Source organism: Gymnodraco acuticeps, unplaced genomic scaffold (genome assembly GCF_902827175.1).
Source record: "Gymnodraco acuticeps unplaced genomic scaffold, fGymAcu1.1, whole genome shotgun sequence".
In the NCBI taxonomy this organism is placed as follows: Eukaryota; Metazoa; Chordata; class Actinopteri; order Perciformes; family Bathydraconidae; genus Gymnodraco; species Gymnodraco acuticeps.
Window position 1 is genome coordinate 3,382,807 of NW_022990699.1, and position 12,359 is coordinate 3,395,165.

The 12,359-nt window shown below is 40.1% G+C and overlaps 2 protein-coding genes and 1 pseudogene across 2 annotated transcripts; all 3 read right to left on the reverse strand.

The window, feature by feature from the left end:
- Positions 1-10: 10 nt before the first annotated feature.
- Positions 11-2,443, reverse strand: LOC117555775 (annotated as a pseudogene).
- An 832-nt stretch (positions 2,444-3,275) lies between these two features.
- On the reverse strand, positions 3,276-5,751 carry LOC117555907 (protocadherin alpha-3-like). The gene is given in 2 exon segments (XM_034230957.1): positions 3,276-3,337; positions 3,340-5,751. Coding segments are annotated over 2 exon segments (2,343 nt in total). The 5' UTR covers positions 5,621-5,751.
- Positions 5,752-7,006: 1,255 nt separating this feature from the next.
- On the reverse strand, positions 7,007-10,501 carry LOC117555776 (protocadherin alpha-3-like). The gene is made up of 2 exons (XM_034230737.1): positions 8,065-10,501; positions 7,007-7,024 (listed from the first exon to the last, which is right to left on the reverse strand). Exons 1-2 carry the CDS (start codon positions 10,420-10,422, stop codon positions 7,007-7,009), a joined length of 2,376 nt encoding a protein of 791 aa, XP_034086628.1. The 5' UTR covers positions 10,423-10,501.
- Between the last annotated feature and the right edge of the window lie 1,858 nt (positions 10,502-12,359).

The window sequence follows — 12,359 nt, forward strand, 5'->3', positions numbered from 1 at the left end:
TCCCCTCCTGTCAGGGAGCACCAGTGTGTTGGCATGGCTGCCCGGGACTATAGTAGATCCTATACTCATTCTGGGTCCAACTAACATGTAGCGCTTGTCTCCAGATCTGTACTGGATGCTGTGACACAGTGTCCCATCATAGTTAGTCTCTTGTAGATATTTAGAAGTATAGTCTGTGGACTTAGAGCACTGCATTGCAATCAGCACGATGATGCTGATGAGAAAAAGTGTTGAGACTGAGCCCAAAGTTATCATCAGGTAAAAAGTCACATTATTATCCTCATCATCCTTTGTTGCACTTTTAACATCAGCAGCAGCAAAAGCCTCTCTGGGCTCCACAAGTTTAACAACCACAGTAGCTGTTGCTGACAGGGAAACGTTGCCATTGTCTTTCACCAGTATGAGCAGTTTATGCTCAGCCTCGTCTGTCTCTGTGAATGAGCGAAAGTGTTCTGATCTGTCCTGTATAGCGGTCCAAACCAAAGAGACTGTGGGCAGTAACTTCCTGCAGTGAGAACAGTAACCAGCCGTTATATCCTATATCAGCGTCATAGGCTCTGACTTTAGTCACCAAGTGTCCTGCGTTCACATTGCGGGGAATCTCCTCCACACCTTCAGCAGAACCGTTAGAGCTGACCGGATACAGGATGACTGGAGCATTGTCGTTCTGATCCAGAATGAACACGTGCACTGTGACGTTGCTGCTTAGTGACGGAGTTCCAGAATCTGTGGCGACAACTTGGAACTGGAACGTTTTCAGAGTCTCAAAGTCAAAGCTTTTTAGCGCCGAAATATCTCCAGTTTCAGAGTTGATATTCAAAAAAGATGCCATATCATTATGGCCACGTTCTCCTCTAATTATACGATAGGACACTGCAGCATTTTCGTTTAAGTCCTTATCAAATGCACTCACAGAAAATATGGATTTACCAGGAGCATTGCTTTCAGTCAAATATAATTCCAAAGGATTGTGTGTGAACACTGGGATATTATCATTCACATCTGACACCTTTATACTCAACGTTTTGAATGTGGAAAGGGGAGGCTCACCAAAATCTGTAGCTGTTATTGAAATGTCATACTGTGACACAGTTTCCCTGTCTAGTATTTCTTTTGTCACTAATGAATACATGTTTTCTTTAAACGACGGTTTTAATTCAAAAGGTACATTTCCTGTCAGACTGCACTTGATTTTGCCATTCAGGCCAGAATCAATGTCGGTAACACTAATAAGAGAGATCACGGTACCTTGTTTTGAATCCTCTGGGACCATGCTAGATATAGATGTCACCTCTATTTCTGGTTCGTTGTCATTCACATCTTGAATCTTTATTATAACTCTACAGTCCGTTTTCGTAGGGGGCTGACCTCTGTCCGAGGCTTGGACGTCTAAATTATAAACATCAGCTGCTTCATAGTCAATGTGTCCGTTAACCCTTATTTCGCCAGTATTTCTGTCTAGAGTAAATAGCTCCAAAACCTTGGAGTTAAGGTCGCCTCCAAATGCATATTCGACATCTCCATTAGCTCCCTCGTCGAGATCAGTTGCCTGCACTTTTGTTACAACCGCATCCAAAGCAACATTTTCTTGTAATAATACAGAATAAACCTCCTTCGAAAAAGTTGGTCGGTTATCATTGATATCGAGAACATTTATGGTAAGATTAAGATGTGCTGACTTCTGTGGTGTCCCCCCATCCATAGCGGTTAAAACCAAGCTATGGTTTGTTTTCTGCTCTCGGTCCAAGTCCCTCTGCAGCACCAAGAAAGGGATTTTGTCCTCTCCCCTTTCTCTAATTTCAAGATTAAAATGATCGTTTTGACTGAGTTTATAGCGCTGGACTGAATTAATTCCGATATCTGGATCTCGTGCGATAGGTAATTGAAATCGTGCTCCTGGCAAAGTATTTTCTGTTATTTCGATGATCTTTTCTTCCTCGACAAATGTCGGTACATGGTCGTTTGCATCGGTTATTTCCACTGTGACATAATGGATTTCAAGTGGATTTTCAACCACTATTTTCAGATCTATTAAACAAGCACCATTCCTGTCGCACAGACGTTCCCGGTCGATATTCTTATCAACATACAAAACCCCATTGTTAGGGTTTACCTCAAATAGCGCGTCTTGAGCTCCAGCCACAATACGAAAACGCCTGTTTAACAATGTACTCACGTCAAGGCCCAAATCCTTGGCAACATTTCCAACATTAGATCCAATTTTAACTTCCTCTGGAGTCGAGTACTTTATTTGAGCTACAATTAGCTCAGCAAAGCTGAACAGCAAACAGAAAAGCAGGGGTCGTGACCAAGACATAATTCTTCCGTTTTATCCTGTGTCTCCTTTGGTATATTAATTTGAAAAGCATCCACAAATATATTCCACTTAAAATACCTTCAGTATTCCTGAGATTATATTCCAGGAATCCACGTTCGCACGGGAAACGCACAGATCAAATCCGAAACGAAGGCATTCTTTGTGTGGTGCAGCTGAAATACACATTTTGAAACGGGCAGAGTCAATGTAACCTGACGCTTTAGCAACTAGTGACACCCAGTGGACAATTTCAACATGTATTATAAAATAAGAAATACATTTTTTTGTTTATGTCCACGAAATATAAGCTTCTCCAGTCGGAATATCAGTCACACGAAATGCTAAACAAGTCAACTAAATGTTGAATATTCCAGCCGCTTTCATATGGCAAAACAAACATTTCGTAGGGCAGCCTACGGATTGTGATAGTTTATTGTACCAGTCCGGTTGCCTGCATGCAACCCAACACTTAAGTAATTATATTGCTACAAGGGACTATAATGAGATTCTAAGATACTAAAGACAAACGTTCAGCACCATGGACAGTGTTTAAACCTGTGTAGCCTAGTAAATATATGTTTATTTTAAAGTTTTTGCTGAAATTAGAAAACACGCTCTCTTTTTGAAAACATACTACAATGAGGCCAGCATGAAAACATTCAGACTGCAGTGCCATACACAAAGGACATTTAATGATAGAAACAGTAATAGAATAAATACCCTGAACATATTTGATAATTTCCGGGGAGGGAAAGCACTGCATATTTCTGAAACCACAAACATATGCCAACCATTTAGCTCTTTCACAAATAGCAAACATTTAAAAAATCACCTATTTGTTGTACAGTAAGTAGAAGAAGTTAGCCGCAATAAGTTATCTGTACAAGTTACAGTATATGCAATATAAAAGTTATTAAATTAATGCTTAAGTCTTACCTCTGTAGATGTCCCCCTCCTGTCAGGAAGCACCAGTGTGTTGGCATGGCTGCCCGGGACTATAGTAGATCCTATACTCATTCTGGGTCCAACTAACATGTATCGCTTGTCTCCAGATCTGTACTGGATGCTGTGACACAGTGTCCCATCATAGTTAGTCTCTTGGAGATATTTAGAAGTATAGTCTGTGGACTTAGAGCACTGCATTGCAATCAGCACGATGATACTGATGAGAAAAAGTGTTGAGACTGAGCCCAAAGTTATCATCAGGTAAAAAGTCACATTATTATCCTCATCATCCTTTGTTGCACTTTTAACATCAGCAGCAGCAAAAGCCTCTCTGGGCTCCACAAGTTTAACAACCACAGTAGCTGTTGCTGACAGGGAAACGTTGCCATTGTCTTTCACCAGTATGAGCAGTTTATGCTCAGCCTCGTCTGTCTCTGTGAATGAGCGAAGTGTTCTGATCCGTCCTGTATAGCGGTCCAAACCAAAGAGACTGTGGGCAGTAACTTCCTGCAGTGAGAACAGTAACCAGCCGTTATATCCTATATCAGCGTCATAGGCTCTGACTTTAGTCACCAAGTGTCCTGCGTTCACATTGCGGGGAATCTCCTCCACACCTTCAGCAGAACCGTTAGAGCTGACCGGATACAGGATGACTGGAGCGTTGTCGTTCTGATCCAGAATGAACACGTGCACTGTGACGTTGCTGCTTAGTGACGGAGTTCCAGAATCTGTGGCGACAACTTGGAACTGGAACGTTTTCAGAGTCTCAAAGTCAAAGCTTTTTAGCGCCGAAATATCTCCAGTTTCAGAGTTGATATTTAGGAATGACGCCATATCACGAAGCAGACCAGCCCCTCTCACAAGGTGGTATGTTATTGCTGCATTTTCATTAATATCATTATCAGCTGCATTAACAGAAAATATTGATGCACCAGGGCCATTGTTTTCTACCAAATAAAGTTCCAAAGGATTCTGACTGAAAAGTGGCCTGTTGTCGTTTACATCTGACACCTGAACACTCAAGGTTTTTACGGTGGAAAGTGGAAGTTCCCCGCAGTCAGTAGCTGTTATTGTGATGTCATAATGGGACACAACTTCTCTGTCTAAACGCCCCTTTGTGACTAGGGAATACATGTTTTCCTCAATGGATGGCGTCAAATCAAACGGAACATTTCCCAATATTTTACAAATAACTTTACCATTAACCCCGGAATCTCTGTCAGTAACACTGATGAGAGATATGACTGTGCCAGGCTTTAAATCTTCTGGGACAATGTTAGACAATGATGTCACCTCAATGTCTGGCTTGTTGTCGTTCATATCTTTTATTTTTATCACAACTCTGCTTTCGGCCGTCCAAGGTGGCTGGCCTTTATCTGAAGCCTGCAGATCTAGTCTATACATCTCCGCGTCCTCAAAGTCCACTTCTCCTTTCAATCGAATCTCACCGGTCACGCTGTCTAATTCAAATGTATCTTGCACTTTTTTCTTTTGCGTTTTTCCAAACGTGTATTCAATGACGCTATTTAAACCTTCATCTAAATCTGTAGCATTTATTTGTATTACAAGGGTTCCTATCAGGGCATTTTCTTGTAATGACACAGTGTATATATCTTTGCTAAACACAGGGCGATTATCATTTGCATCTAGCACAGTGATAGTTAAATTTAAGCTCCCAGATTTTGACGGACTGCCCCCATCTAGAGCTGTCAGGACTAACCGGTGTTCTGCCTTTTGCTCCCTATCCAAAGTCTTTTTCAGCACTAAGAATGGTATCTTGTCCTCCTCGCTGTCTCTGATTTCTATATCAAAAAATATATTTGAACTCAATTTGTATATCCGGACTGAGTGTGTACCGACATCAGGGTCTCTAGCTGCATGAATTTGGAAACGAGTACCTGGAGGAGTATTCTCTGCTATTTCCAGGCGCTGCTCGCTTTCTGGAAAAGTCGGTGAATGATCATTAACATCCGTTATTTCCACGCTGGCGTAGTGGATTTCCAGGGGGCTTTCAACAACAATTTTTAGATTTATCAAACAAACCTTGATCCCATCACAGAGCTCTTCGCGATCCATAGTTTTTCCAATATACAACACTCCATTGTTTTGATTCAATTGAAACAGCGCGTCATTGGGTCCTGAAACGATACGGAACCGCCTGTCCGTCAAAGTGCTGATATCAAGCCCTAAATCTTTAGCAACATTTCCAACAACTGAGCCAACTTGTACTTCTTCTGGAACAGAGTATCTTAGCTGAGCTGAAACCAGTTCTCCAAAGCCCAGAAACAAAATCCCGGCCATCCAGCAGCAGTTCACTCGGCGCCTTTGTCCTCGTTCTCCCATTGTGAAGCAAAACATAAGGATTTCCTTCCGGCAAATACAGCGATCCAATTATTCAACGAACAAGTCTGAATGTATCCATTTCATGATTCTCAAATATAAGCTTCCACACATAACCATTAGCCGATAATCATGTTAGATACCCTACGATGTGCCGTCTGCATACCACCTCGATAAGAGAGGATCCAGAGATGGGCAGGGCTTGTGCAGAATGAGCTTCACAGCCATTACCTTGGCCACACTGACACCATGTGACCAGTGGGCTACAATACCATACGAAATCCTAATGTTGTTTAATTTCACTACCTCCTTCATTATTACATAGAACTGCTTTATGTTATAATGTTGCAAACAGTCTCGTAGTAAAGGAAACTGGGAGATAAAACGTGCTCCATATTCTCACTCTGTGAAGGGTGCTTCACAGAGTGAGAATATTCCCGAAAGTCAAAGAACATATTTTGTATGTTTCTCAGCAACCCCCAACCAGAGTGTGTTGTTCTTATTTAGTTAAACAACACTTCGGGTGCCCTTAGATTAATTCAAAATGCTTGGCTTGAAGTACGAATAGTAACTAAATGTGTATTGTAGGTGTATTATAGACATTTTGTAAAACATAGTGATTATTCACCTCCATAGCCAAAAACTGAGAAAATTACAACCAACAAAAAAGTATATCTATTAAAGCACCATGGACGGCACCATTTCACACCAGGGAGAAATACAGAAAACAAAAACAATATGTCTAACCTTAAACAACATATCGACAACAATGTAATATATAGTTGTACAATACCATTGTTTAAGAAATAAAACATACATTTACCTCTGTAGATGTTCCCTTCCTGTCAGGAAGCACTAGTGTGTTGACATGGCTGCCCGGGGCTATAGTAGATCCTATACTCATTCTGGGTCCAACTAACATGTACCGCTTGTCTCCAGATCTGTACTGGATGCTGTGACACAGTGTCCCATCATAGTTAGTCTCTTGTAGATATTTAGAAGTATAGTCTGTGGATTTAGAGCACTGCATTGCAATCAGCACGATGATACTGATGAGAAAAAGTGTTGAGACTGAGTAATATATATAGTTGGCAAAATAAAAATTGGCAGGTAAGATCCTGAATTTAAAAAATCACCATTCTTCTCTGTGTGTCTCTGTCTCAGTAATATGTATTCAACAGGTATAAAGATACTCTATTTTTCTCTAACATTATGCACACGTTCCAACGCAAAATAACGAATATGTACTTGCAATGCAAAGCAGTAGCCAACAATCTCAAGTTTATTTATCAGAATTATTTTTGCTCAGCAGTTAACAAGTGAAACCCATTCAAAATGTTCGTACAGCTCAACATCACCAACTATATACCTCTCAATTGCTATTTGGTTATTTGTGTCCATTCCTCAGTTGTAGTGGCACATCTGTAAATGTGGCAGGTGGTTATGGTGCATTGATACTAGGATATGGAGAGAAAGTTAATTGCTTGTTGTTAAAGCATTTGTTAAGGGGAAAATGATTATATATAAATGGTAAGGTATAGTTGAAAAGGATGTTTGGAAAGGATGAGAAGGTATTCTGTCTGTGCTTGCCTTGTTTGTGTTCGTTTTGGAGTTGTGTTATCTGTTGAACTGTGATCGACTAGATGGCCTTGATCTGAGAACCGGAGATCGATTGCTTTGGTCTCCGCCCACATATCTAGGGGGTTTCGCCGCACTTTCCTCACTCGAGTAAAGTACCGGCAAGTGAAACCTAACTTTGACCCTTGTCATAATTCTCCCCTTTTATCAGGGGCGTAAAATCAACAACAAACTACCCAAGTTGTTCTATATGTACTCTTTTTGTTTCGCGTTTCAGCACCATGGACAGTGCTTACGACCAAGTGAAAACCTTGTTGGTGTTTAATGAGACGTTTAATGTGTTTCATGGAACAATAGAAGATGATACTCATTACACTCATGATATAGCATAACTATTCAAACTAAAGGTTTTACTGTGAAAATATATACATATATATTTTATGAAACCCATGAACAACAATGTTAAATTGTCAAGAGCGTATTGATTTTTGATGATGCGTCTCTGCTTAATGGCCAGTTTATAGCCTACTATTACACAACTACACGCGGCCTGAAACGGACAAATTACAGTTCAAATTATGATGGGTCTAAGTTGGTCAATTCACGGCAAAGTTCTGAAGAAGTGTGATGTGATGAAAAAAACCGTTGAGAGGTTTTCATTTTGTTAAGGAGAAAAGGAAAGATGGAAAATATGTTGTTCTCTTGTTCAAGAAAGCAACCGTGTCTTCAGTGTCAAAGAAAAGAGTGCTTTACTTTTGCAGGAATATCTTCTTTTTTTAAAACTGTTTGACCACTATTTCACAACAACGCCACGACTTCTAAGGAACATGTTACTATAATATACAGGAAAATAACAACTTAACATAAAATATATTTGGTCTTACCTCTGTAGATGTTCCCCTCCTGTCAGGGAGCACTAGTGTGTTGGCATGGCTGCCCGGGACTATAGTAGATCCTATACTCATTCTGGGTCCAACTAACATGTAGCGCTTGTCTCCAGATCTGTACTGGATGCTGTGACACAGTGTCCCATCATAGTTAGTCTCTTGTAGATATTTAGAAGTATAGTCTGTGGACTTAGAGCACTGCATTGCAATCAGCACGATGATGCTGATGAGAAAAAGTGTTGAGACTGAGCCCAAAGTTATCATCAGGTAAAAAGTCACATTATTATCCTCATCATCCTTTGTTGCACTTTTAACATCAGCAGCAGCAAAAGCCTCTCTGGGCTCCACAAGTTTAACAACCACAGTAGCTGTTGCTGACAGGGAAACGTTGCCATTGTCTTTCACCAGTATGAGCAGTTTATGCTCAGCCTCGTCTGTCTCTGTGAATGAGCGAAGTGTTCTGATCCGTCCTGTATAGCGGTCCAAACCAAAGAGACTGTGGGCAGTAACTTCCTGCAGTGAGAACAGTAACCAGCCGTTATATCCTATATCAGCGTCATAGGCTCTGACTTTAGTCACCAAGTGTCCTGCGTTCACATTGCGGGGAATCTCCTCCACACCTTCAGCAGAACCGTTAGAGCTGACCGGATACAGGATGACTGGAGCGTTGTCGTTCTGATCCAGAATGAACACGTGCACTGTGACGTTGCTGCTTAGTGACGGAGTTCCAGAATCTGTGGCGACAACTTGGAACTGGAACGTTTTCAGAGTCTCAAAGTCAAAGCTTTTTAGCGCTAATATATCTCCAGTTTCAGAGTTGATATTAAGGAAAGATGTTATGTCATGTTGACTCCTTTCTCTCACGATTTGATATGAAATAGCTGCATTGTTATTCAAGTCATTGTCCGTTGCGCTTACAGAAAAAACTGAAATTCCAGCAGCGTTATTTTCTACCAAATAAAACTCTATTGGATTTTGGGAGAAAAAAGGACTGTTGTCATTTACATCTGATATTCTAATATTTAGTGTTTTAAAAGTAGATAAGGGTGGTTCCCCACAATCGGTTGCTTTTATTGTTATCTCATAATGGGATACCTGCTCTCGGTTCAAAATTGTTTTAGTGACAACTGAATAAATGTTCTCCTTATAGGAGGGCCTTAATTCAAAAGGGACGTTTGAATTTATACTTGATATTATTTTTCCATTGACACCGGAGTCTTTATCCGTTACACTCAGTAGTGAAATAACTGTGCCAAGCTTTGAGTCTTCCGACACAGTATTAGACAGTGATGTAATTTCTATTTCTGGTGGATTATCGTTAACGTCTAATATCTTTATCACGACTCTACACTCACCTGTCAGTGGAGGTGCTCCTTTATCTGATGCCTCAACATCGAGTTTATAAATGTCGTTTTCTTCATAATCAACCATTCCTTTTACTTTAATTTCTCCAGTTAATTTGTCCAATTCAAAAATGTCATAGACTTTTTTGTTCAGAGTTTTTCCGAGGCTATATTCTATTTCCCCATTAATGCCTTCATCGGGATCCGTTGCATTCATTTTAAATATTAATGTACCGACTGGGATGTTTTCCTGTATTTCTATTTGGTAAATCTCCTGACTAAACATCGGTCGATTATCATTACTATCCAGCACAATAATAGAAACATTAAGTGTGCCTGATTTTGGAGGTTTACCTCCATCAACTGCAGTAACCAGCAGCGTGTGTTTGTTCTTTTGTTCTCTGTCCAACGATTTCTTCAGCACTAAAAATGGTATTTTATCCTCATCGCTTTGGCGGATATCAACTTCAAAATGTTCATTTGACGTTAAAGTGTACGTACGAATAGAGTTAACTCCAGCATCGGGGTCGCTAGCAGTGTGCAGTTTAAATCGCTTTCCTGGTAATGTTTGTTCACCTATCTCAAATAATTGTTCATTTTCAGGAAAACTAGGGGAATGATCATTTACATCCGTGATTTCTACAACAATATGGTGCATTTCCAACGGATTTTCAACTAGGATCTTTAGCTCCAGTAGACATGCACCACTGCCGTGACAAAGAAGCTCTCTGTCGATTTTCTTGTGTATATGCAGTGCCCCATTGTCCTGGTTTACCTCAAAAAAGGTTTCCTTTGTTCCAGAAACAACACGGAGCCGTCGTTCAGTTAACGATGTGATTTCGAGGCCAAGATCCTTGGCAACATTTCCAACAACAGTTCCTTCTCTTACCTCCTCTGGAATAGTGTAACGTGTCTGAGCCAAAGCCTGGTTTCCGAAAAAAAGCAATAGAGCCAGATGAAACACAAACGCATAGTACTCCGTCATTCGACTTTGCTTGTCGGTCCCCATCATTTAAACAATTAACTTACAGTAGAAAAATCCAAGGATAAGGGTTATATGTCCAACTCGTTGTTTATTGCATAATTCCAAAATGTTTACCGAGAACCTATCGACTGGCATGCTTTATTCAAACGCCTGCCCTTCTCCAAAAATAAAAGCTTTTTCATGGGAGGGACAACGTCTCCGAACATTTCCCAATGTAACAGTGACACCAGGAGGCTATTGAAAGGACGTAAAATAAGTGAAATTATATACTTCCTGTCATGGAATAGCTCTGCTGGCAAAATACAAATTGGCAGGTAAGATCCTGAATTTAAAAAATCACCATTCTTCTCTGTGTGTCTCTGTCTCAGTAATATTTATCAGCAGGTAAAGATACCTTGTATTTTTCTCTAACATTATGCACACGTTTAAACGCAAAATAACGAATATACTTGCAATGTAAAGCACCAGTAACAGCCATAGACTGTGGGTTATAGGAGACATTTGTTTTATATGCCATGATTTATAAACTAGCTCATAGCTGTCAGCATTCACTGCAGGCAAACCTATTGTGACCATTCACTTATGATTTCTAAGTAGAAGAATAAGATATAATGTTTTCATCCGTCAGAGGGAAATGTCTTCCCCCTGTTGTGTTTAAACACATTACACACACAGGGAGGATATACTGTACATGCACAAACACTCACACAGAGCATATACATGCACAAACACAACCACATGCGGATAGGAGAAGGGATCGCAGAGAGGCTGCCAGATAGCTGGTGCCAGGGAGCAGTTTTGGTGTTTGGTGCGTTCACAACCCAAGTAAAATTGACCTGCTGATCTCTTTCAACACAAGAAAAAGCTGTGCCAATTTCTGACATCATTTAGCTTTTCAGAGGATCAGAGACACGAAGATATGCAAAAAACAGTATGCAAAAAACATATTGAGTTTCACTGTAAGCGAAAAATGAAAGGATCTAGAAGTTAAATAACATTAGCATTTTCCTCAAGGCCTTATCACACTAGCATAAGCCCATAACATTGAACATGCTAGCAAGCACTTACAGCCAGCCTACTCTGAATATCAAAACCTTGTTAGCAGTTAGTGCTACCACTATGCTAATTTGTTATTAGCATTGCAATTACAGTAAAGCAACTCTACTAACAAACAACCAACTGTTGTGCGTTCACAACCCAAGTAACATTGACCTGCTGATCTCTTTCAACACAAGAAAAAGCTGTGTACATTTCTGACATCATTTAGCTTTTCAGATCATCAGAGACGTGAAGCTACCGCAAAGTGCCTTGTGCAGCTAACACAGAGTGTATTCTCGTAGCGATTGCTACAACTGCACCATGTTTGTTAGGAAAGTAGCTTTTAGAAATGTATCAATGTTCTAAAATGTGTGACTTTAACTCAATATTTAAAAAACAGAGTAATTGGCAGACAGTATGCAAAAAACATATTGAGTTTCACTGTAAGTGAACAATGAAAGGATCTAGAAGTTAAATAACATTAGCATCTTCCATAGGCCTTATCACACTAGCATGTACAATCAAGCCCATAGCATAACATGCTAGCAAGCACTAACAGCCAGACTCTGAATATCAAAACCTTGTTAGCAGTTAGTGCTACCACGATGCTAAATTGGTATTAGCATTGCAATTACAGTAAAACAAACAACCTATGTTGTCCTTGTAGACGTCTAATAATATCCATCATATTGAAAGAATAGGCCTTCACCAAAGCATGTTGACAAATCTAGTAACTACAGTGAAAGACCTTTACAATCCAAGTCAATTAACTTAAATATGTATTGTGATAATGTCCCACACAGCTAGTTGGTTACAACAATCTACAGTGATGTCACAGGGATTTCAGGCAGGAGGTAGTTGAAGGTTAATCCATCGCTATGGCTACAACTGCCTCATGGAACAACAAAGTTTTCCTTTCTGTTTGT